The sequence below is a fragment of the Cololabis saira genome, chromosome 14 (genome assembly GCF_033807715.1).
Source record: "Cololabis saira isolate AMF1-May2022 chromosome 14, fColSai1.1, whole genome shotgun sequence".
Taxonomy (NCBI): domain Eukaryota; kingdom Metazoa; phylum Chordata; class Actinopteri; order Beloniformes; family Belonidae; genus Cololabis; species Cololabis saira.
The window spans coordinates 290,809-317,500 of record NC_084600.1 but is presented as its reverse complement, the minus strand read 5'-3'; the positions used below and the strand labels follow the sequence as shown (position 1 = coordinate 317,500).

Sequence of the window (26,692 nt, the reverse complement as noted above, 5' to 3'; positions counted from 1 at the left end):
CACCTTAGGAGACTTGGACTCCTCGGCCAAGGCGGGGGGAAAGGTGGTCCGAGCGGCGGGGGAAAAGGCCGGCGCGGGGGGGCAGGGGGAGCCGGGCGTGCTGCTACACAGGGAGTACGGCAGCCTGTCGTCGCTGGAGAGGCAGAGCCAGGCCCAGGAGCACGGCGCGGAGCACCCGGGACCCCTGAGTCCCAACGCCCTGCGCTTCAAAGACCCTTTCCTGCTCCTAGGACTCCGGGACAACCCTCCGGAGCCCGAGGGCTTCTTCCGAGGTCTGTCCACTTCCACGGTGGACTCCCCAAAACCTGCAAAGCCACCCAAGCCTGAAGGTCTTGGTAAGAAATCCAAAAGTACCCCTCCTCAGATCCCCCAACAAGGTCCCTATGACAACCTGGGAGGCGGCGCTTGGGTGAGGAACTTCGCCCACTACGATGTTCAGAGCTTCCTGTTCGACCTCACCGAGGCGGCCACAAACAGAGACAGCATCGGACGCAAAAAGAACATCACCTCGGGGGCTTCGGCCGCCTCCCAGCTGCGGCCCCTCTCCCAGGCCAGCCCGGCTTCCCCCGCGCAGGGCGGGGGCGCCAACGGGGGCAACGGGGACGACTCGGAACAGTCGCTGCTGGACGAGGGAGACGGCAACGACAACGAGCTCCTGCTCAGCTGCCCCCACTTCCGCAACGAGACGGGGGGAGAGGAGCAGGTGGGTCTGGGCGGGTCCCCGGCCAGGCGGGGGCTCTGGTCCAGCCTGCGGACCCCCAACGATGCCGTCTCCGTCCTGGAGGAGCCCAGGGAGAGCCACGTGCAGCCGCAGGGCAAGAGCAACTACTTCATAGAGCACGCCGACCTGGGCGCCCATTACTATCGCAAGTACTTCTACATGAAAGGTGGGTGGTGCACCGCAGCAGGGCAGCTGCTTCTGTTTATGTTTAGTTTATTTGTATAGCACAATTCAACACAAGGTAGTTCAAAGTGCTTTACATCAACATTAAAAGCGGCAAGACACAATTAAACAGTAAATAACAAATAAAGTGAAATAAAATGATAAGAAAAGAGGTAAAATAATAAAAAGCACAAGTTGTTACAAAGTAAGGGCAGTAGAGTACAGCAGGTACATCTCATTCTTACAATGGCAAGAATTACGTTACGGTTTTACGTTGCCTGCATTCAGGGTTTATCCATAACTTTGCACGTTTTTCAAAAACTACAAGTATTTAATTTAAGAATACGCTTAAATAACAAATACAATTAAATAAAATGATAAGAAAAGAGGTAAAATAATAAAAAGCACAAGTTGTTAAAAACCTTTTAACAACTGTACTCTACTGCACTTACTTTTTAATAAAAAGTAAGGGCAGTAGAGTACAGCAGGTAAGTATTTAATTAAACAGTAATGTTTTTAGGCCTGATTTAAAGGATTTACAGTTGCAGCAGACCTCAGGTCTACAGGAAGTTTGTTCTTGGGAACCACAACAAACCAGATCCAGATGAAGCTCAGGGGTCTGGGAGCTTCATAGGAACTAACAGATCAACCATGTATTTTGGTCCAAGACCATTCAGTGCTTTGTAGACCAGCAGGAACATTTTAAACTCTATCCTTTGACTCACTGGAAGCCAGTGTAGTGATTTCATGACCGGTGTAATGTGGTCCAGTTTCCTGGTGTTTGTAAGGACTCTGCGTTCTGGATCAGCTGCAGCTGCCTGATAGATTTCTTGTTAAGGCCTGTAAAGATGCAATAATCCAACCTACTGAAAATGAATGCATGAATAAGTTTACAAAAATAAATAGATTCAAGTTTAATAACAGAGAAAAATACGCTGGAGTCTACTGAATGTATGAATCTGAAGCTTTAACGAGGATCAAATATTCACATTTTTCATCTTACCTTTTAAGGACTGAAATGATTACAGCAGAGGTGGAAGTAAGAAAAGGGTTGAATAAGATCCTTTTTGTACAGAAGTCAGGGTAGGTTTGAAAACGGAATCTAAGGAACCCTGAATTAATCCGGGGTCATGTTCTGGGTCTCTTGCCTCGAGACAACTTCTGTTGTAATAGTAATTGTAATTTATTTATTTCAAAACAGGGACAGTGCACAAAAAGACATTAATCTTGTACAAGAGAATATGCATTGTTCCAGGTTGTAGCAGCTTGCTGTTTTCCACCTGTAGTCCCTGGGCAGGTTGATGGAATACTACATACAAATTAGTATAGAAAAAAGAAAAAATAGGTAATAGAGCCGAACAAAGCAAAGAGACAATAGATAAAATAGATAAATAAAAACATGGAAGCAGATTCAACAGAGCATGGGATCTGTCAGATGTTGGCCCCTAAGATTTAAAGCTAGGCTGCCCCCCACACACTCTCTCTCACACACACACACACACACACACACACACACACACACACACACACACACACACACACACACACACACGCACACACACACACACACACACACACACACTCATAAACGTACACACACTTGTCTTGACAGTAACCAACGCTTGGCCAGATGTGAGAAGGTGTGGGAACTTGTACATGAAATAATGTTTTTTGGCAGAGTTTTCCATTGTGTCATTGCAATACAGGAGAATGATGATTTCCCAAATGCAGTTTAGCGTTGGGGTTCACGACACTCACCCCTGGTAACATATCTGGTTGTTCGTGTTGACTTCTCAGAGCAGAGAGTAACACATTTATTTCAAGGGGGGAGCTGCAGCAATATGGATAATTTTAAAAAGTAAGCAGACATTTGAGTGCTTGAAAATTAGAATATTGTGATTTTCTGTAATGCAATTATAAAAACAAAAATGTCATACATTCTGGATTAATTACAAATCAACTGAAATATTGCAAGCCTTTTATTATTTTAATATTGTTGATCATGGTTTACAGCTTAAGAAAACTCAAATATCCTATCTAAAAAAATTAGAATATTCTGGGAATCTTAATCTTAAACTGTAAACCATAATCAGCAATATTAAAATAATAAAAGGCTTGCAATATTTCAGTTGATTTGTAATGAATCCAGAATGTATGACATTTTTGTTTTTTTAATTGCATTACAGAAAATAAAGAACTTTATCACAATATTCTAATTTTCTGAGACAGTTCTGTATGACAGTGATGGTAGCGACGTGGTTTTTTTATCATGGATTTTTAGGGCACCTTTTAGGGCACTTGTAATAGATGCTATATAAATTAAATTTAATTGAATCGAATTGAATTGAATTGAATTGAATTGAATTGAATTGAATTGAATTGAATTGAATTGAATTGAATTGAATTGAATTGAATTGAAGAAAAATTCAACTGTGGCCTGTGAATATTATTAATCACAAATTTTCCACTCAAATTATCTTTGATTTAAGTTTTACTTTCTTACAACCATTTCTGTTTCATTCTCTTGTGCAGGATGAATATTTTCTGTAATATAGACAAAGAAAGCATTTTGTTCCTCAGTGAAATAAATGAAAAACTGCTTTGGGATAGTCTTTGAAATGATGAAACATTGTGTATTTTGACAGTTTATCCACTACAGTTCAAGAACGTATCTTTTCATAGACATGTTATTCACTGCAGGTATTAAAAAATATAATATGTGGTAATGCTCCAATATCATTTAATAGATCTTGTGTCAGTGTTTCTCTGGCTGTTGTGTCACGTGCATGTGTGCGATCGTGACTTCAAGGCCTACTATTGTTTGTGTGTCTGCATATCAGGTCTATGTCAGGAATCAAATGCAATCTCATATTCTTCAAATTTCACATTAATCAAGTTCAATGTGAGTTAATAGTGAAGCCTGAAAGAAAGTCAGTAAAAATGTTGAATTTAGTTAAGCGGGACAAACTTCAAAACTCCATCAAAAGCTTCGTAAATCGGTTTATACAATTTATACATACTAGGAAGTTTAGATCAGTGGGTATGCATTTCTTCTTCTAAAATAAGGTATCAGCTTTATAATTTTACTTTAGAGTGGGTGTATTTTCCTTTTCTTTAGTATGAATGCATCGGAGTCGATATGACGGTTTTACTGAAGGGCCGGCTTGAAGAAAATGTTATTAACTCTGGGGAGGGCTTTGCTTTGAGCAGTAATAGAAAACTGGGACTGAGTCAGGATTTAACTCTGAGGGATTTCCATTTCTGTTTCACGCAGAACACCAGAACTTTTTCGGAATGGATGATCGTCTCGGTCCGGTGGCCATCAGCTTCCGACGAGACGAGAAAGAAGGATCCAGTGGAGCTCAGTACAATTACAGAATCATCTTTCGCACCACAGAGGTAAACCTGACGGGCTTGAACATGACTTGATACCCACATCAAATTGGTGGCGGTGTAAGTCTGAGGAAGGTAGTTTAGTTCACGTTTTATGGTCAGGGGATAAAGTCCAACAATTTTGGACTAATATTTATGATAATCTGTGTGAGATTGCAGAGATACAAATGCCATTTAGCCCTAGATTATTTATTTTGGGTGTCCTGACAGGACAGGATAAACATATTAAAAGTTATGTCCAAACTAGTATCATGATTGGCAGACAAATAGAGGTTATGCATTGATGTCACTTGTCCACTGGACCAGCCCCCTTACTCACACTGAGTGGCAAAAATGGCTGAAACTAGTGGAGTAGACGGGATAACAGCCGATTATGGGCATAAATTAAAGGCAGTTGGACTTGACAGTGACTCGTACAGTTACCCCAAGAACCATTTATTTTCTGTGAACCAATTATCTCTTTGGTACGGAAGAGAATTAGGACCAGGCAGGAGAAAAAATATTTGAGAGGGGAAGATTTTTTTTTATTGTGCACTTCGAGAAAAAAGTCAAAATGTCGAGATTAATGTTGAAATATAATTTCAAGAATAAAATCTAAATTTCGTGAATAAAGTCGAAATTTCGAGAATAAAGTCGAAATTTCGAGAATAAAGTTGAAATACAATTTTGTGAATAAAGTCGAAATTGTACTTCAACATTATTCTCGACATTTCGACTTTCTTCTCGAAATTGTACCAATTACAGACCGAAAAATTAGATGCGGACTACTAAATATATACGATTGTTAAGCTCCAAGTCTCTGTTAGTAAATGATATAATTACAGAGTGATATTTTCTGCTTAACAGAAACATGGTTACAGGAAGAGTATGTTGGTTTGAATGAATCAACTCCGCCCGGCTACTTTAATCATCACATTCCTAGAAGCACAGGCCGGGGCGGAGGAGTCGCAGCAATTTATAACTCCAGTCTCCAAACAAAAATTGAACCTAAGTGCAATTATAATACATTTGAAAGCCTCACGCTTAGACTGAAATTTCCGAGCTGGAAATCAGAGAAGCCAGTTGTGTTAGTGGTAGTGTACCGGCCCCCTGCTGGTGCATATCTAGAGTTTCTGTCTGAAATTTCTGATTTCTTATCTGGATTATTGATCAGTACAGATAAATTCCTCATAGTGTGTGATTTTAATATTCATATGGATGTTGAAAGCGATTATCTTAGATTAGCTTTCAATTCTCTTCTAGAATCAATGGGTATCTCACAAAAAGTGGATAAACCGACGCACTGTTTTAATCATACTCTGGATCTCGTTCTCACCTACGGTGTTGAAACTGATGATCTGTTGGTGTCACCTGTAAACTCCCTTTTATCCGACCATTACTTAATAATAACGTTTGAATTTAATATTGTTGATGTTGAAGTGCAAAATAGTAGGTATTATTTTAGCAGATGTTTGTCCGATTAAGCTATTGCTAAATTTATCTTACGACAGTGCGAAATAGTGATAGTGATGTAGTCGAGGCCAGTGAGTTGGGTTCTCCCTCTGCAGATGTTAATTTCCTTGCTAGTAACACTGCTGATTTGTTGCACTCAGCTTTAGATGCTGTTTCTCCTTTGAAAAGGAGGGTTTCTAGCCATAGGAGCTTAACACCCTGGTATAATTCAGATATCCGCATGTTGAAACAAAACGTGCCTAAAAGTGAAAGGATGTGGTACTCCATATTGGTTCTACTGGACCTCAGTGCTGCTTTTGACACTGTAGATCATGGCATTTTACTGCACAGGTTAGAGCAAGAACATGACTTGATGAGATGTGTTAATGACGACTCCCGTCTTCAGATGAAAACGCTGCGAGGATCCATCCTGGAGGAGTCTGTGCCGTCGGCGGCGCGTCACACCACCCCCAGGGGCCTGTCCCCCAAGAGGCTGCTGGAGTTCATCATGCCGGAGCTCAACCTGCAGTGCCTTCGCTTGGCGTCCAACTCCCCGAAGGTCCGCGACACCCTGCTCAAGCTGGACGAACAGGGGGTGAGTCGCTCGGCATCAGCGCCACATGTACTAATATCATCAGTTTCTTCAAGCTGTTGCTCTGATGAATCTCACAATTAATAGAGTCTCAGAGAAACCAACCAATCACGTGCAATAACAATAATAGCAGTTACATGTTACATTTTTCTTCCTCTTTTTGCTATTCTTATTATAAAAGTGAGTTTACATGAATAAAACCTTCTATTAAAGAAAAAAAAATACATTAGATAGAAGCATACATTTGGATTAGGAAGGCACAATATTCTAATTCTGTACTTCTGTTACTCCACGTCCCAAACTGGCTTAACAGTGAACTCTCCAACAGACACATTAGGATATAATTTCTTCATCTATCTCTGCTATGAGCCTTTTCAATTAAATTATACACTTAAAAACACTTAAATACACAACAACAAAAACATCACTGCAAACAGCATTTCTTGTGATAATTGGCATCATTTTACTGCAGATGATGAAGTAACGGGACCATAATTTACAAAATCGTGAGCTTCAATATTTCATTCTGCACAATTACTGCTCAGCTTTAATGAAGTTGAAAGAGTTCAGCACCAAGTTTAATTTACCTGCATTACAACCACATGAACCTTTCCTAGGAAGGTCTTTTCAAGGCTTGAAATCCAGAGCAGAATCGCAGATATCGTGTATAATTTCACAGAATCCTGCAAATGTACAAGTCCAAATGTGAGAAAGTCAAGCACACATTTGTAGCGATGTAATTGAACAATGTTTAATAACAATGTGAAACACAGTCCATGGTTGGGAATGCAGATTCACAGAAACCTGCATGGTGGATGAACCTGAGCAAATATGGAAACATTCAATCAAGAGGAAAAAAAAAACAAAGAGAGCGTATTAAGAATAATCATAATTAGTACTTTGTTGAACCTAATTCGTCAGTTGAATTCCCAGTTCCCTTTCCTATGCATGCTTAATCCTCTCATTTGACTGACTGTTTAGTGCCAGAAAGAAGTTGAAACTTTTGTAAAAACATTTTTGAACTATCAGCTGTGGACTCCAAACGGGGATCCTCTATTACAACAGTCTGAGTGGTTATCAAAAAAAACAGACTCAATTGTAAAAGCGTATTCAATTCTGTGCTTTTTTCTGTCTTCCAATGTAGCTGAACTTCCAGCGAAAGGTGGGCGTGATGTACTGCCGGGCCGGGCAGAGCTCCGAGGAGGACATGTACAACAACGAGAGCTCCGGGCCAGCGTTCGAGGAGTTTCTGGACCTGCTCGGGGAGCGGGTGCGGCTGAAGGGCTGGGAGAAATACCGAGCTCAGCTGGATAACAAGAGTGAGCCGAACACATGCACATCACCCTGATCTGTTCATTGTACTCTGCTTTGTCACGGCACGGTGATCAGAAGGACATCGGTGTCCTGCTCAAAGCTGGGGATAAGTCCCATCTAGCCCAATCTGAGTAATGTCTGCAAAATCACATTATCAGGGCTGGGGATCCATTCAAATGTCAAGAATCGTTTCAATTCCGATTCTTAAGATTCAGAATCGATTATCAAGATTTCATTCGATCCGATCCGATTCGATTTGATCCGATTCGATAAAACAGTTTTTTGAGCTGTTGCTTGAATTATATGACTGTAGTTCTGCAACATATTAATAGTAGTATTATATTGAGATTCAACAGCAAGTATTGCAGCTAATGATGCTGTAAGGACCAATCAGCTCCCAGAATGCTGATAGAACTGCTTTCAGAAACATCGTGGGGCAGAATTACCAAACAGATCCAGGGAGGAAACAGAGACGGATGAAATCGCTTTTATTTTTTTTCAATTTTCTGTGTTTTTCGGGTTTTTAATTTTTGAGAATTTGGTCTTTAGCATTTTATGCAAAGTTAACCCCAAATCAGTATACAAAGTAATGAAATATAGACAATTCATGCAATTATAACTGAACACTTTAATGTTTTCATACTTTTAAACAAGGCAAAAACATTGTGTCCAACAAAACATCCTTTTTTGGGCATAAACAAAAAAATACCAAAAGTTGTAGGCCTAATGTAATGATGAAAAAAAATCGATCTTTAGACATACAAATCGATTTTTAGGAATTAATATGAGAATCGATTTAGAATCAGAAAATTGATTTTTTCAACACAGGCCTACTGATGATGTCATGGCTGTTGTCCCGTCAGCAGGACAGACGTCGGCCCGGCCAGGACGCACGTGTCGGTCCTCAGTTCAGGGACCATGACTGACCTCTGTACCTGTGTGTGTTCGTGGTGTGTGTTTGTGTGTGTTTGTGTGTGTTGCAGCTGACTCCACCGGGACGCATTCCCTCTACACGCGCTACCAGGACTATGAGATCATGTTCCATGTGTCCACTATGCTCCCCTACACGGCCAACAACACCCAACAGGTAAAGTGAGCCCCAATGAAACAGAGAACAGACAAATGCTTTTCTTACATCGCAGAAACGTTCCTTTTTGAACATGTCTAAGGGTGCTTTTTCACTTGTCCCGTTTGCAGTTGTTCCGAAACAGAGGGTGTTTCCCCCTAAAGATCGGTTTGTTTGGTACATGTGAACACAGCAATCGCGCTCGGATGTGGGACAAAACAAGCGAGCCGAGATCTCCTAGGAGAGGTGGTCTCGGCTCGCTTCCATTCCAGACCAGGGGCCAGATTCACCAATATGTTCTTAAGAACGATCTTGAGAAATGTCTTAAGATCTAAAATTAAGAAGTTCATAAGAAAGTTCTTAAGTGCAATTCCTCAATATTTTCTTAAGAACCGTCTTAAGAACTGTCATTTCTTACGAATTTCTTATTTTTCCTACTTAAGAACTTGTTAAAATATGTCATTGCATTGCACGCGCCAACAAACAACATTTATACAGGTAGTTTGGTCTTAACCGTCAGTCACTCGCTAAACATGGAGAAGGAAAAAAAGAGATGCAGGAACTTTTCAAGGTTATGGTGGACGAGATTAATGTGTTGAAAAAAAAATACTATTGGGGAAAATTAATAATAATTAACTACCACGCTAACTAACATGCTAACAAACAGTTAACAGGCTCTTTGTGTAATTAATTACAAAGTATATCCTCAAACTATGACCTACTAGTCTAAACTTGTCTAAAATGTGTTGAAAAAGGTGATATTAGAGTCTAAACTTTTCACAGAAGAAATTTTAAGACAGGTCAAGGTTGTCTTAAAGTTAAGAAAAAAGTCAAGAACAAATTTGAGAACTTTTATTTCAAGAATACCATTTATTCTTAAGTTTTTTCTTAAGAAGAAACTTAAGAAGAAAGTTGAGAAAATACTTAGAACTTTTTTGGACAATATGACTTCTTCTCTTTTTTCTTCTTAAGACTGAACTTAAGAAAAAAATGACACTTAAGAATTTTCTTAAGAATGTTTTGTGAATTCGGCCCCTGGAGCGGTTCGTTTGCAGTGAGAACATAATCCACACAGCAACCGACACAACACCATTCATGTGTATGTACTACGCGGCGCAAGGAGAAGAGTCGACGCAAGGAGAAGAGTTGGCGCAGCCTCCACCCCCTTCTCTCCTATTTCTCTCTTCTCCCTTCTCTCCTATTGGACGTGCCGAGATGTCGTCACAGCGCTGTGAAATTAAAAAATATTCAATTCGGGCAGGCAGGCGGTCTGCGCTTTGCACCCTCTATGTGAAAGGGGCTATACCCATTGTTGTTTTTCCCGGGGTACGGAAGGGGAAACTCCTTCCGCGTTCATTTCTGACCAATGACAGTGACAGTTGGTTCGCGCATGGCAAAAAACGAAACAATTGTATCAATTTAGCCCCTGAATCGGAACAAAACAAACAGGCCACAGGTCTGAAAGCACCCTAAGTCTTCTCTCTCTTGTTTGTCCTGTTCTTGTAAAGACTACTGTTTCTGAACCACCTGTCCTCACCCATTTCTGTTTATGCTGTGAAAACGCTTTAGAAAAGGCCTCTGTGCCCCAATCCAAGTGTGACATAAAGATCCTGCCCCCCAGTGTTCACTCCCGGCAGAGAAGGGTTTCAGGGCTTCAGGGTTTCAGGGTTTCCTCCAGGCCGTCCTGCTGCTCAGCCGGCTGGCAAGGCTGCCGTTTCAAGCCTGTACTTTGTAAACGTAGGAAATGACATGAGAAACTCAAATACTTGGAATTTAAACATATGCACGTATTTGAGTTTTGTGACATTTGTTCAGTTATTCAGTTGCTTGGCATGATTGGTCATTTGAAAGATTTGATAATAGTAAAGCCATAATGGTCTCCTAAAGTAAAAATGTTCAACTTTAAGTTGAGAATTTACTTATTATTATTTTGCATAGTAATAGGGACTTGATTTCAGCTTGAGTCAATTAACAAATGAACTTTCATATTGTTATTATCATTCATTTTTATCAGTTTGTTAACAGTCTATCATTTATTTGAATCTAGGGGTGACAACTCCCTCCTATCTGTCACATAACTGTCTGTAACCATAAACATAATTAAATTTTCACAACAGTGTTAAAAGAACCCAATTGAATAACCGGTATAAAATATGAAACTGGCCACTTATTCGGAGAAAATATTCCAATTATATGAATCCGTGCATATCATAAATATTTGAACCTTTCCCTCCTTTACTGCAACCTTTTGTGCAGAAACAACTGAATCACAATACTTCCTGCAACCATGAAAAAGTGCATCAACTTACAAAATTCAATTTAATTCATTTTTATCTATATAGCGTCTATTACAACACAAGTTGTCTCTAGGATCTTTCCAGAGACCCAGAACTTAAACCCCCGAGCAATTATTACATAAACAATGGCAGGTAAAAACGACCCTATGGGGAGAAGAACTCTTAAGCCCAAAAATGATATTCCTGAATTATATTCCTGTTCTACTGTGGTAGAATGACATGTTCTGTTCTGTTAGGTTTTGTTCTTGCAGTATGACCCAGTTTATAGAAAATCAGTGAACAACAATGTCCTGACAGTTTTCTTTACAAATGACTGTCCCATCAGTGATGGAAAATATTCTGGCCCAGATGCAGCTGACCAGGTCAAAACCATAATAATGCCACAATAATACCATAATAATACCATAATAACACCATAATAATACCATAATAATACTACCACCATGTTTCACAGAGGGGATTAGACCCTCATGCTGGACTGCTGAGTCGTCATTTGTCCAAGCATACGGCATATGAAAGTTCAGATTGGATTCATTTATTCCCAAAACAGATAAATCTGACAAGCCTCTGACTTGCATATGTGATAGCAAACTGCAGCCAGATGGCAGAGTAATTACAGTGTAGTTGCTGTGCACGTGACACGATGGAGTGTAAACCATCTAGATACTGTTTTGTTACGTATGTTAGTCTGATAAACTTCAAAAACACTTTTTCTGAGGTCTTCTGAAGTCTATTTACCTTTACCTTTAATATATTTCAAACACTAGATTATCATTTATCACCCTATTTCACCTATGAAGTAGATGACAGGACACCCGCTCACCCGCTTTGACTAAAAACACTGTCGAATAAAACCATGCTCCCAGATGTTCACATCCTTTTGTCACTATGTTGTATGTGTATGTGGCTCAATACATTAAATGTCCAAGTACAGTACATTTTATGTCTGATATTGCAAGAATGATAACATTTCTAAGATAAGAGATAAGATAAGATAAGATAAGATAAGATAAGATAAGATAAGATAAGATAAGATAAGATAAGATAAGATTATCCTTTATTTCTCCCTCAATGGGGAAATTCACTTAGTGCAGCAGCAGTACACTCAACACACAAATGCAGGGAAAGGGTAAAAAAAGTAAAAAATATATAATTACAAGATATAAACAGTATATACATTCGAATGAAAAATAAAAAAGTAGTGCAGTATGGGAAATAAAGAAAAACAGTGCAAAAAAGCAGGTAGGATGTGTGTGAGGTAGACAGATATTGCACAGATATTGCACATGTTATTATTGTCCATTTGCTACTGCGAGCAGGCCTGGTTGTACTTTGTGCCTGGATTGGTTTAAATAATCTATTACAATATCAACGTGATACCTCTGGGCGAATAAGCATGCGGTTTAAAGTTGTCCGTCTGGTCAGATGTGGCTCTGATGAGCCGGCTGAATGAATGGCTCTGTGCTTCTGTCCTCTCATCAGCTGCTGAGGAAGCGACACATCGGTAACGACATCGTGACGATCGTGTTCCAGGAGCCGGGTGCCCTGCCCTTCACCCCAAAGTCCATCCGCTCCCATTTCCAGCACGTCTTCATCATCGTTCAGGTCCACGAGGCCTGCACTGACGACACCTACTACAGGTCCCACTCTACTCTCTCTACCGCAGGGACACACTGGGATTTGGTGACGACAAGAGTTTTAGAGTTTTAGGGAAAAGAAACCAAGTTAATTCACACTTTTATCGCCATACACGTGTTGTAAAGTGGTGTAAATTGATGTGAAGATGGGTGTTGCGATGGGTGCGACAGCCACATCATGCTGGGTGTGTGACAGCTAGAGAAAACTAATCTGTTGCACTTCAGCAGCCTCCTGCACGGAGAACAAGAGCATTTTTTTATTTTTTTGTTTTTTAATTCAAAAAGAAATCCTGTACAGCATTGCTCACAGTAGAGTACAATACAAATATCTTTTTCTTTTTTATAACCCAAACAAAATGTAACATATACCGTATTTTCTGGACTATAAGCCGCTACTTTTTTCGTAGGTTTTCAACCGTGCAGCTTATACAAAGGTGCGGCTATTCTGTGGATTTTTCTTCCACCGCTCGGGGCGCTCTAACTGGAATTAGAATCAAAACTAAGACAAAATAAATGCAAAGAAGAATACGCTACTTCTTCTTTAGCAGATAGTAGTAGGTAGAATCAGATTTCAAACAGATAAATAAATACCGGTTATTTTCTCTTGGTTCTGTCCCGTTTTAATCAGCAAAGTTGCTGCCGTGTTAAAAGACACTGTTAGAAAAGGATCTATTTAGGTACAAACATGTACATCATTTACAGTTCAAAATCCTTCTGTACATGTAGTAAATATCTAATCTAACAACATAAATATCTGCGGCTTGCATATCTTTTTTTTTTTTAATAGAGCGGATGCGGCTTGTATGCAGGTGCAGCTTATAGTCCAGAAAATACGGTATATGTGTATACAATAGTAACATATTACAATAATAACATATTATAAAGTAAAAAAAAAAACTGTAATAAACAAAATTACCCCAAAAGAAAAAAAATAAAATAATTGAAAAACTAGAAAAAAGAGCCCCTCCCTCCCCTACATACCCACATTCTCCATTTTCAAAAAAAAACACGACATCCTTAAGCCATTGGGCTATGGAAGGGCTCTTGGTTGGACTTCCAGTGTCGTAGTATTACACGTCTGGCTAACAGAGAAGTAAATGCAATGATTTGTTTTCGTTTAAGGTTAAGAGCTAACTTAAAGGAGCATGAGGCAGGATTGAGGCAGGATTTATGAAAAAAATTCGTATACGTTTTAAGTTTTCTAGTAATAATGTCAGATGAAACGTTCCAAACCAAAAAGAATGAGCCCTCTAGCGTATCTCTCCGTTGCCTTGAACAGGTTGTGTGCTGCAAAATGTGCTGCAATTCTGGGCCCGAATTTCCCGCGCTGTCCTGCGGATGTGAAGTCACATGACGCTGCATGCGCGTTCTCCCGTGCCGGCTTCACTGTAGGCTGCAGTACCCCCGACGACCGTCGTGGTGAAGGGTGGCGCTAATGAGTCTCATTTCTTAAAAGGAGCCTCATGCTCCTTTAATAGAAGGGGTCCCAAATAATGCTATAAGTGGACATGGTTGCAAAACGAAATCAAGAACTGAGGACAGAGTGGAAAAAAAACTACCCCAGTACATTTGGAGTGCTGGACACGTATAAAACATAGGAGTTTTATAGGAGTTTGCTGGCATCTGCTGCATTTATCCTCCACCGCCAGGTAGATTTCAGAAAGCCTGGATTTGGAGAAATGGGCTCTGTGCAGTACTTTAAGTTGTAAAGCGAGTGCAGGACATGGTAGAGTGCATTCTATCTATTGCCTTGTCTTACCAAGCTTCATTGAATTCCATTCCCAACTCCCGTTCCCATTTGGTCCTAAGAACAAGAGCATTTCTGCTGCAGCACTGCCTCACACTGCCTCTCCTCTCCTCCTCTCTCCCTCCAGAGTGGCTGTGACACGCTCTAAAGACATTCCGTTGTTCGGCCCCCTGTTCCCCAGGGGTGCGCGGTTCCCTCGCTCGCCCGCCTTCAGAGACTTCCTCCTGGCGAAGGCAGTCAATGCTGAAAACGCAGCGGAGAAGTCGGAGAAGTTCCGCTCCATGGCCACCCGCACGCGGCAGGAGTACCTGAAGGACCTGGCGGAGAATTACGTGACCACCACCCCCATTGACTCCTCCACCAAGTTCCCCCTGCTCTCTCTGGGAGGGAAGCGCAAGGACAAGCTGAAGGGCGCTAAAGGCGCGGAGCTGCACAGCGCCGGGGCGCTGGTGTGGGCCGGGATGGTCAGCGGCCGGGGGGACTGGGACGCAGACGAGCAGAGGCTCCCCTGCCTGCTGGGGGTGTCGGCAGAGTCGGTGGTGCTCATCGAGAGGTACACCCGCAGGGTGGTGTTCAACTGCTCCTGCAGGGACGTCATCGGCTGGAAAGCTGTGACAGAGACTAAGGAAGGGGGGCCGTGTCTGGATATCTTCTACGAGCGAGGAGAGTCCGTGTCCATCAGTGTGTTGGAGAATCAGTCAGAGGACATAAAAGAGGTGGTGCAAAGGCTCGAGGTGAGTTGTTGTAGCCACTACTACTACTACTACTACTACTACTACTACTACTACTACTACTACTGCTACTACTACTACTACTACTACTACTACTACTACTACTGTCATTTAGCAGACGCTAAATGACAGTAGTAGTATAAAAGAGTGCGTAGGATTCATACTAAAAGTGTACGTGCGCCCAAAAGCCGAAAATGGCGTGCGCAAAAAAAAATCCTGATTTATAAAACCGTGTGCACGCACATCTGCACGCAATATTCTCTATATAAATCACAGTCCAGCTGGAAGGTTGCACACGTGAATTTGCCTCATATCCCGCCCTTTACACGCCCACTTTTTACCAAGAATGGTCAATGCAAACTACATGATGACTGTATTTGCATATAAATGAGCCTGCTGATCAATGGTGTTTTACACTAAATAATCATGGCAGGGAAGACCAGAAAGCGAATTTTCACGGAGACTGAGATGGAGATGTTGTGGATGAGGTGGAGGCAGGAAAACAACATTATTTGGTGGTCACAGTAATGGCATCACTAATAAAAATAAAGTGAGTGAGTTTTGTGCGCAAGCAAGCTTTATAAATGAGGCCCCTGAGTCTTTAGCTTGCTCTTAAAAGCAGGTCCAGACCTGCTCTCTTGGGTTGGTTGAAGACCAGACGTGCTGTAGCGTTGTATGAAACCTTTCCCCGGATGGCTTGGTTCACACATCCCGGTTGTGTCCTTCCAGCTGGTGACGAGGGGGTGCGAGGCCCTGGAGGTCACCCCCCTGCGGGACGGAGTGGGCCAGCCGGGCTTCCTGATGAACGAGGAGGGCTTCGTGACGGACCTGCAGCGGTTCTGCTACGCCGAGAGCGGAGGCCTGCAGCTCTGGGCTCGCGTGGTGCGGCTGTGCGGACACTCGCTCGTCCACCTCACTCCCGACGAGAGGACCAAGCTGCTGCGCACCGCGCACAAGATCCACATCACCGTAATCCCCCCAGACGAAAACGGCAAACCTCGCAGGTGAGTGTCCCGCAGGTCAGGGAGTAGGAACAAAAGGTACGTGGTCGCTGAGCGGGATGGGAATCCAGAACCGGTTCGTGTTCAGAATCGTTCCGCAGTGTTTCAATTCCTTGGAATCGTTTGCAAATTTTGTAAATGATTCGCTTTTCGATTCCAGTGGGCACGAATGACGTCAGCACACACGTTACTAAGCAATGTGCGTAAGCCAACAGTCAATAGTAAACGAAAGCGATACAGATGCTCAAAAGTCTGGTTACATTTGAGTAAAAAAGATGACAACAGGGAAACTTGCAATACTAGCCAAGTGGTTGTATCGTCGAAGGGAAAAAATACTATCAACATGCTAAAATGCACAAAAGAGAAAAGGGGGCCAGCGCAAGAAACGATGGACAAAAATGATGGCTATGAGATTAGTTAGTTAGTGTTAGTAAACTAAAACATTTGTACACACAGCAACCAATAACAATCAATGAATGTCGTGTTTTCGATCCGCTCCAGACCAACATCATTAATTCTCAGTCCTTGGCTAATAATACTTCAGGTAACTAGTTAACAAACGAACACTGCCTATCATATTAGTACCATTTGCCTCATTGCCACAAATTAAATTGAAGCATATATTTTATTATGAAAAACTCCAGCAGGGAGGTGTTTTGGGCCAGGTTCCACCATCACACGTCACCGTCTTCAGCAGACAGGTGGCCTCATTGTTCACCACCTCTCTTCCTCCACCTGTCTGTTGTCCTCAATCAAGTCCAGTTGTTTCTGTTTTCACTGCTCCAGCTGCCGTGTTCCTTATATTTCACCCGACACCTTCTTATATTTATTCTGGGTTTGTTGGACCAAACTCCTCTGCAGCTAACCTTTCTGTGACCAGTGTTTCTGTGTCTCCAAACCTCCTCCTCCTCACCGTGCCGTTATGGTCTGTTTGCTCCTCTTCCTCCCCAGCCACCTCTTTCTTTGCTTTATAGAAACAATCTGGGTCCTGGACTGCTCACCAATCATCACTTATATTTTCTATTGACCCTCTTTTTTTGTGTGTGCATGACATTTTTTCAACCAATAAATTAACATTTCCACTTTAAACGTGCCATATGTTTTTAAGTAGTAACGTAATAAAATACCTTATTAGTAAAGCCTCTAGTTAGTGTTTAGTTAACCTCTAGTTAGTGTCAGTAAACCTCTAGTTAGTGTCAGTAAACCTTTAGTTAGTGATAGTAAACCTCTAGTTAGTGTTTAGTAAACCTCTAGTTAGTGTCAGTAAACCTCTAGTTAGTGTCAGTAAACCTCTAGTTAGTGTTAGTAAACCTAGTTAGTGTTTAGTAAGCCTCTAGTTAGTGTCAGTAAACCTCTAGTTAGTGTTAGTAAACCTCTAGTTAGTGTTTAGTAAACCTCTAGTTAGTGTGAGTAAACCTCTAGTTAGTGTTAGTAAACCTCTAGTTAGTGTTTAGTAAACCTCTAGGTAGTGTTAGTAAACCTCTAGTTAGTGTTTAGTAAAATTCTAGTTAGTGTTTAGTAAACCTCTAGTTAGTGTCAGTAAACCTCTAGTTAGTGTTAGTAAACCTCTAGTTAGTGTTAGTAAACCTCTAGTTAGTGTTCAGTAAACCTCTAGTTAGTGTGAGTAAACCTCTAGTTAGTGTTAGTAAACCTCTAGTTAGTGTTTAGTAAACCTCTAGTTAGTGTTTAGTAAACCTCTAGTTAGTGTTTAGTAAAATTCTAGTTAGTGTTTAGTAAACCTCTAGTTAGTGTCAGTAAACCTCTAGTTAGTGTTAGTAAACCTCTAGTTAGTGTTAGTAAACCTCTAGTTAGTGTTCAGTAAACCTCTAGTTAGTGTTAGTAAACCTCTAGTTAGTGTTTAGTTAACCTCTAGTTAGTGTCAGTAAACCTCTAGTTAGTGTCAGTAAACCTCTAGTTAGTGTTTAGTAAACCTCTAGTTAGTGTCAGTAAACCTCTAGTTAGTGTTAGTAAACCTCTAGTTAGTATTTAGTAAACCTCTAGTTAGTGTTTAGTAAAATTCTAGTTAGTGTTTAGTAAACCTCTAGTTAGTGTTAGTAAACCTCTAGTTAGTGTTAGTAAACCTCTAGTTAGTGTTAGTAAACCTCTATTTAGTGTTTAGTAAACCTCTAGTTAGTGTCAGTAAACCTCTAGTTAGTGTTAGTAAACCTCTAGTTAGTGTTAGTAAACCTCTAGTTAGTGTTTAGTAAACCTCTAGTTAGTGTTAGTAAACCTCTAGTTAGTGTTTAGTAAACCTAGTTAGTGTTAGTAAACCTCTAGTTAGTTCAATTCAATTTTATATATATAGCGTCTATTACAACAGAAGTTGTCTCTAGGATCTTCCCATATACCAGAACATAAACCCCCGAGCAATTATTACATAAACAATGGCAGGCAGGGGGACTGCAGGTCAGCATGCAGCTCCTGAAGCTCCGGCCTACAAACATGCACAAAAGAGAAAAGGGGGCCAGCACAAGACACTTCAGGAACAATGGACAAAAATGATGGCTATGAGATTAGTTAGTTAGTGTTAGTAAACTAAAACATTTGTGTACACAGCAGCAATAACAATCAATGAATGTCACGTTTTTGATCCACTCCAGACTAATGTCAGTAATTCTCAGCCCAGCAGCAGCAGCAACGTTAGCTAGTCCTTAACTGATAATATTGCTGGTAACTAATTAACTAACGAACGGGGTCTATCATATTAACGCCATTTGCCTCATTGTTTTTCCAAATGAGAATGGATAAGGGAATCGATAAAGAACCGAATCGTTAAGCACAGCAGAATCGAAAATGGAATTGGAATTGTAAAAATCTTATCAATTCCCATCCCTATCTTTGCCACTGTTTGGCTTAAGGTTTTTCTCCCACTAGGGGAGTTTTTACCTGCCATTGTTTATGTAATAATTGCTCGGGGGTTTATGTTCTGGTCTCTGGAAAGATCCTAGAGACAACTTCTGCTGGAATAGACGCTATATAAATAAAATTGAATTGAATTGAATTGCCTAAAGTGTGACCAGAGCAGGGACCTGTTGTTAGCAAATAAGCAGCAGAAAATAGACAACCAGTGCAAGAGGGGAGGTGAGACGGTTAAAAAGGAAGAGAGGTTTTAGTGGGACGAGTCCATTCAGAACCGCTCAAGAGCCACTCAAGGGTCACAGCGCTTTCTGCTGTTAATGACAGCCTGCAGTCAGCTGGCTAACAACCCATAAATCCCTCTAATGATGTTTAATCACGGTGACTCTGGCTTCCCTGCTGGAACCAGCGCCTTTCCACTCAACTGCAGTCTCTGTAGATAAACATCTGTGGATATAAACTAAGGCAATATTAAGGCAGACATTTCTGCAGCTCTCAGGTACAAATAACATTGGCAGAAGAAGAATTCTCAGAAAACCTCTCTGATAAATGTATATTTCAGCCCTAAAATGCTTGCTCTGTGACAACAAACCCTGGCTGAGAAATGTATCCTAATTCCTGGCAAGAAGTGAAACATTGAAAGGTTTTCACTGTTGCTTTTTAGCTTCACTGCGAAAAACTCAAAATCTTACCAGGAATATTTGTCTTATTTCTAGTTAAAATGTCATTTTTAGTCCAAAAATCTCATTACACTTAAAACAAGAGTCATTACCAGAAAAATAACTTGTTATTTGACTATTTTCACCTGTTTCACGTAAATTTCCACTTGAAATAAGTAGAAAAATCTGCCAGTGGAACAAGATTTATCTTCTCATTAAAGGCAAAAAAATCTTGTTCCATTGGCAGATTTTTCCACTTATTTTAAGTGAAAATCTACTTGAAACAGGTGAAAATTGATGTTTTTTCCAGTGATGAGTCTTGTTTTAAGTGTAATGAGATTTTCTTTGACTAAAAATGAGACATTTTAACTAGAAATAAGACAAATATTCTTGTTAAGATTTTGAGTTTTTGCAGTGTTCTTTTTGATTAATTTATGATTCATACTGGAAGAAGGTGTGGAGCTTTTATTCATACAAAGTCTGTTTTTGTTTGATGTTTCGCAGAAGTTTCTCTGAACTGTACCAGAAAGCCATCAAGGATGCCGAGTGCAAGCCTGGCGAGAACCAGTCGGGAGAGGCCTGGGTGCTGGACGAGAGGGAAGACGAGGACGAAGAGCAGCAGGCCGGAGAAGACGAGCTGAAGGCGGCCGGTGTGGGCGAGGTGGAGAGGATGGAGGTGATTGCAGAACCCGACAGGGGCGACACGCAGCCCTGTGATAAAGGCCACAGTGATGGGAGTCAGGGCTCGCTGGTCCCACCGCCCAGCTTACCTCTGCTGAGGGCCACGTCTCTGCAGGAGCACGCCGGCGACCAGAGCCAGGAGGGAAGCTCCTCCAAACTCACACGCAGCCTCTCGCTGGAAAAGCAGATGTGCAACACGGATACGTGTGACGGGTATGTGTTCAAAACCCTAAGACCATTGTTCTTACAACCTTACATGAGTGGGAGGAAGAAGAAGTGAAACCTACAAACTCAAAAACTCAACCTTAGGTTTGGAGCCACTTACTGAAAATGTTCCATCCTTCACAGACAGGTTATTAATAGCGTTTGTGTCAACAAAAAACAAAAGATTGTATTGTATCTCCTTTAAAGGTAGGGTATGCGATTCTACGAGCTTTCAAATGCAGAACACTTGACACATTCATTGAGTGACTACGTTTACATGCAGTCAAAATTTGGGTTATTGCTAATATTCCGGTTACTGAAACATTCGGAATAATACGTTTACATGGTAATTAATCATTTGGGATATCTGGATCAAACCAGCGACGCACGGAGAACATCATGACGCAATTACCGTCATTTCCGCTTCTTCTTCCTGTATCCAAATTGAAAACAAATGCTGCTTCGCGCAACTTTTCTCTCACCTTCCTTTAAATCTCGCTATCCCGGTACTTTCTACCGTCTACAAATGCAGAAATGTTCATATCCTTCATTACATTTATGAAGTGATTAGTCTCCTCCTGGTCTTGTGTTTCTCTGTGTTTATAAGAACTTCCTGGACTCAAAAGACCAGGGGCCTCATGTACTAAGAGTGCGGCGCACAAAAAACGTGCGTACGCCACTTTCAACGCTCACGGTCGGATGTACAAAGAATGACGTGAACGTAGAAAGCTGCGGTCCTTCACTCACACACCAAGGCTGTTGTACGCACTTTTCTGAGGTTTTGTCCGTTGGCGACACTCACTGGTGATGCAGTGAAGTGCAGAATATGAGGAAACATGACGTCAACAATAAATTCACGACCACGTGAAGGACATGACAGTCCCCACATCACCAGATAAATTACACAAGAGTGGAGCTGCAACAATCTCACAATCAACCACATGATCTGAACAAACAACTAAAGGAGCTCAACGATGGAACCTGCAAATCCCGATGGAGCTTTGGCTCCGAGAGGAACCTGCTGATGGCAGGATCAGGAGCGAGTCTTCAGGGACCACACCGATCTGCTGGTCCAGGAGTAAGACTGGACCATCAGCTGGTTTAGTCTGGACCTGCTGGTCCAGGACTAAGACTGGACCATCAGCTGGTTCAGGTACCAAGAGGATCTTCTGGATCTCTGCCCTGAACTGGACCAGCTGCTCCGGTTCAGACCAACATGATGCTTCAGCTGGAGCTGCAGGTCGGACATCTGTCTGTCGTCATGACGACCGTATGGGAGGACTACTGATAAAAGCCAGATCCTAAACATCCCATAACTGTGTCTGGACAGAAATACATTAAAATTAATTTTGAAGCAAAAACCGCGTTGTGCCAAAAAGTGATTGCCTGCCAGAATCTGATTTCTTCTGATTTGTGGCCGCGGGAGCGCGCACAGCAACCCGTCGAGCGAGAGCGCTAAACCGTCAGATTTCAGATTATGAAGCTCAAGAATGAGATCAAGTCATATTTAGGCAGAAACAACCTTTCATTAACTGTATTTGGCCTTCAATCACTTTTTGGCACGACACCTGTCTCTCCTCCTGCGGATGCAACACTCCGAGTTACAGCAATTTTGCTCTTTATTTCTCACGTTTGCACCTCGATAATCCCGTCGGCACAAATTGTCTTTATTTCTGCAGCGGAGGAATCAGATCGTAATGCTTCATGTTTTAAATATAAATGTATTTTGTTCACATTGTTATACTTATGAGAGGGGTGATCGCAGACATCCATAATGTGTAAGACTATTTAAAAGTGTACATTGGTCTTAATCCGTTAGTATATAATATGCATGACAATAAACAACGAGGAGCCGTTTTTCATCCACCAAAAATTCTGGTGTCGGTTCTTAAAATACAAACAAGAAAAGCAGAGTGTAATGATGCACTAACGCTGCCCATAAACATTAACAAACCCGTACGATCATAATAAAACCACAACTCTTCACCGAACGCAACGCAAAGCAAAGAACACCATAATTGTCAGACTGAATCCCAGAAGGGCCGGTGTCCTGCATGTTTTAGATGTTTCCCTGCTTTAACACACCTGATTCTAATTAATCATCATCACCAACTTGTCATCAAAGTCTGGATAGTTCTGTTGATGACACAGTCACTTGTATCATGGTGCAATGAAGCAGAGAAACATCTAAAACCTGCAGGGACACCGGCCCATAGGACTGGAGTCCGACACCCCTAAATGCCCCAAAATGAATTATTTATTCCAGCTCAGAGCATTTTCTTGTTAGGATGAGCGGTTTTTAATGGATAATTATCTTCATATCATATTCAAACATATATTTGAGGGAGGAGACAAGGCGGAGTGTTGTGCTCCCGCATGCGCGCTCAAATCCACGCTGATTGGGATGTACAGAGAAACCTGCGTGGATTTGGGCGTAAGCACAGCTTTGTACATATGAATTTTTGCGGTCTTGTTAATTCCACGCACGGATTCACGTTGAAATCCACGCACTCTTAGTACATGAGGCCCCTGGATTCCTTGTGAAAAGAACATGCGCAGAAAACAGATTCCTGTTCCGTTTGATGGGGATATTCCATTTGGCGTTTACATGACCAAATATTCGGGTTTTAAAAGGAGTAACCCAGGGGTCATATTGGGTTTTTAAAAACCTTCAAATTCGGGTTATTCAAAGGGTTTATTGAAGAAAACATAATGTCATCAGAAGTTAGTGAATCCAACCACATAGGGAGCTAAACATACACTGTATTGCGTCCTAAAACAGGTATTTGGGTTTTGTCTTTTATCTTTCTTCACGTCATTCAGCCTAAACTTCCCAGAAAGCACAGCTGAAGTTGGGCAGGCTTCATGTTTACTGGCTCCATCACTTGTTTTTTCTGCAGGTTTGTGGTGAAACAACAGTCAGAATGCAACAGAAGCAGCTACGTTAAACATGATTAAATGAATAATAATTAAGATACAAGCCAAAATATTTAGTACACTGAATAAAAACATGTACTGAATCACAACATCTTCATCACAGCGCTAAAAGTATACAAGGGAGGCGTATACTCAAGCGCACGGGCTCTATCGCTACTGCCTGCTAGTGTTGGACAGAAATGTAAACAAGCTAGTTGTGCATCATAGGAAATGACATCACTACACTGCATTTCTCTTCATGAGGCTCAACTCAGTGATGATGAATTGAATATTCGGCACACACGGTCACTTTCACTGTCTGATAACGAACAAAAACAAACATTTCCTTCTAAATAAAAGGTCCAGATACCTCACAGTTTCAAATGTCAGACTTATGTGCTTATTCATGTGCTGTAAATGTGGTGGTGACAGTGAAAAATAAGAAAATAATAAATACATTTTTCAATAGAGCAGAAATGTTTGAGTTTCCAAAATGCATTCCACATGTTGTGTCACTGTTCCAGGAGAAAAGCGTTCAGAGTTCACTGGAACATTTTCCAGATCCACAGGTTGACCAGTGGAACTTCAGCACATATATATGAGAAGACTTCACGTGAAACATCTAAATAAACATTAGCTGTAATCAGTACTCGAGTTGTAAAAAGAAATCAGGGGGGATGGTGGATTTTATCATATGGGGACAGATAATTTGTGCTGATGACAAATAATATAATATATTACAAATAATAGCAGTGACCAAAACAGCTGCAGAAATACTGCAGGAATGACATAGCAGCAGTTAAATGCAGCCTTCTGTAAGCTTTAAATATCCACTGGGCTTACATCAAATACATCAAAACACAACAATAAAAACAGTTTTCTGAACTTATCAATATGACTCTGTCCTTCACAGGATAAGTACAATGGATCACTGCAAAAACTCAAAATCTTAACAAGAATATTTGTCTTATTTCTAGTTAAAATGTCTCATTTTAGTAAAAAAAATCTCATTACACTTAAAACAAGAGTCATCACCGGAGAAAACAACTATTTTCACTTGTTTCAAGTAGATTTTCACTTGAAATAAGTAGAAAAATCTGCCAGTGGAACAAGATTTTTTTGCTAGTAATGAGAAGATAAATCTTGTTCCACTGGCAGATTTTCCTACTTATTTCAAGTCTAAATCTACTTGAAACAGGTGAAAATGGTCAAATAAGTTATTTTTCTGGTGTTATTTTTCTGGTGACTCTAAATGTTGAAATAGCAGTAAAACCACATTCATTGATGAAATGACATAAGGGATTGAAAGGGGGGGTGGGAGTTTTACAGGGGGGATGATTTGGACCATTTTTTTATGACAGGGGGGATGCCAACCTCCCTCAACTCGAGTACTGGCTGTAATGGATATATGATGGTCTGCACTGTGGTCCAGCTCTCCTCACCTGACAGGCCTTCCAAGCAGCATCTGTCATTTCCTGTTACTTAAGTCAGCTCAAACAAGACACTTTGCATGAAGCACATACTCAGTCAGACAATATTGATATCTGCCGCTCACCAAAATGGAATTTCTCTGAGTTTAATCATCACAAAGAGCAAGAACAAGCAGTTGGTCAAGCTCAGATCTAATCCATCCAGAGATATTTGTCTAAGGTGAATTTTGATTCAGTTTCTGTTTACACATTTGGATTGAATCAGGTTTTGTTTGGTGTTCCCCCCCTCTCTCCCCCTGGTGGACAGGCATATGTATGACAACACCAGGTTGAAGGCAGAGCAGCACATTTATGAGAACGTGGGGGAGCTGAGGGACGCCACGCCTGACCTGATCCTGGCCGTCAAACCCAAGCTTCCCCTGGAAGACGAGCAGGTGACTGATCCAGACAAGAGGACGTCCAAACGCTTTGTTGCCGTCTCTTTATTATTATTAGTATTACCATCCTTTCATCATGACCTGTCCTGTCTTTAGTTCCTGGGTGCTGACTTTGGCGATGACAGGGCGTCGGCGAGCGACTCCTCCCTCTCGTCTTCCCGGCTGGCATGTTTAGACCGAGCTGAGAGAAACTCACGAGCCCTAAGTCTCCATAACTCCATCTCCAAGAGTAAGTTATGATCACATTCAGATTAATTCTTCATTCTTTTCTTTCTTTCTTTCTTTCTTTCTTTCTTTCTTTCTTTCTTTCTTTCTTTCTTTCTTTCTTTCTTTCTTTCTTTCTTTCTTTCTTTCTTTCTTTCTTTCTTTCTTTCTTTCTTTCTTTCTTTCTTTCTTTCTTTCTTTCTTTCTTTCATTAAAAGAAAAACAAAACAGTTCAATATCATGACTACAAATCTCTTTCCTTGAATGAAAGGGAACAGAAAGAAGACTAAGCTTATTTTATCTGTCCCTTTTTCCTAAGAAATCAAATTTCAGTTAATGTAATAATAAAAAAAAACTAAAAACTACAACAAAGTTATAAAATAACACAAAATAGCTTTCGTCAAACACAGATAGTCGCATTCCTTTTTGATTCAAAGAAAAAAAATATGACAATGGTGCTAAAAAGAGAGAAAGAAAAAAAAAGAAAACCCACCTAACTTAACAATTATCATGATATTTCTTCATCAAACTGGTTTTTATTATTCTTCTAAATGTAATGTTTGATTTGCATTCTTTGGCTTCTGTATTTAAATTGTTCCAGATTCTATTTTGGGATGCATTCATATCAACACATCAAATGAATGTTGAATGTAAATACCCTTTTCTCTTCAACAAAGGAGTATTAGAAGTGAGTGCATTTAAAACAGAAAAGAAGGAAATCTATTAGGAGGTCACAGAGATATTCTGACCTTGATTAAGACCTCAAAACAAAGTCCCACTATGAGACCTACCAGCTGGCACAATTGCTCAAATGATGCCAGAATGACACGATTACGAATGTTTCCAAATCACCTCTGCCTGGTTTGAACCACAGATTTCTTTTTCCAGGTTTTATCTGCCATAAATCCCTCTCTCCATTATCCTCCCTCGAGTGCCCACTGCTTCCCCTTTGTTCCCCCTGTTTTCTACACACGGCCCCTGTTCCACTAATCTAATATGAGCCCTGCGCTGCTGCCCCCCTGCCAGGACACAGATAAAAGCAGGACAGATGGGTGGTGGGTGGGGTGGAGTGTTAGGCGGCCCCAAATCAAGGAACCCCTCTCCTCTCCCACCATCTGCTCTGCCTCACCCAGTCTATGAGACTCATCGTTTGACCCCCCAAGTGCACGCTTGGTCATCTTCTCATCAGATTCCTCTGATTTTTGTGTGGGTG

The 26,692-nt window shown here is 41.1% G+C and overlaps 1 protein-coding gene across 1 annotated transcript in view; it reads left to right on the top strand.

The window, feature by feature from the left end:
* Positions 1-26,692, top strand: part of LOC133460149 (signal-induced proliferation-associated 1-like protein 2) — a 38,679-nt gene that overhangs the window by 1,498 nt on the left and 10,489 nt on the right. The window contains exons 2-12 of the mRNA XM_061740710.1: positions 1-887; positions 4,158-4,282; positions 6,114-6,302; positions 7,444-7,618; positions 8,597-8,700; positions 12,459-12,616; positions 14,488-15,094; positions 15,821-16,095; positions 20,112-20,501; positions 25,146-25,272; positions 25,372-25,504. The exon at positions 1-887 is cut by the window's left edge and continues 679 nt beyond it. Of these exons, the coding sequence (XP_061596694.1) occupies positions 1-887; positions 4,158-4,282; positions 6,114-6,302; positions 7,444-7,618; positions 8,597-8,700; positions 12,459-12,616; positions 14,488-15,094; positions 15,821-16,095; positions 20,112-20,501; positions 25,146-25,272; positions 25,372-25,504 (3,170 nt within the window). The remainder of the gene's footprint in view (positions 888-4,157; positions 4,283-6,113; positions 6,303-7,443; positions 7,619-8,596; positions 8,701-12,458; positions 12,617-14,487; positions 15,095-15,820; positions 16,096-20,111; positions 20,502-25,145; positions 25,273-25,371; positions 25,505-26,692) is intronic.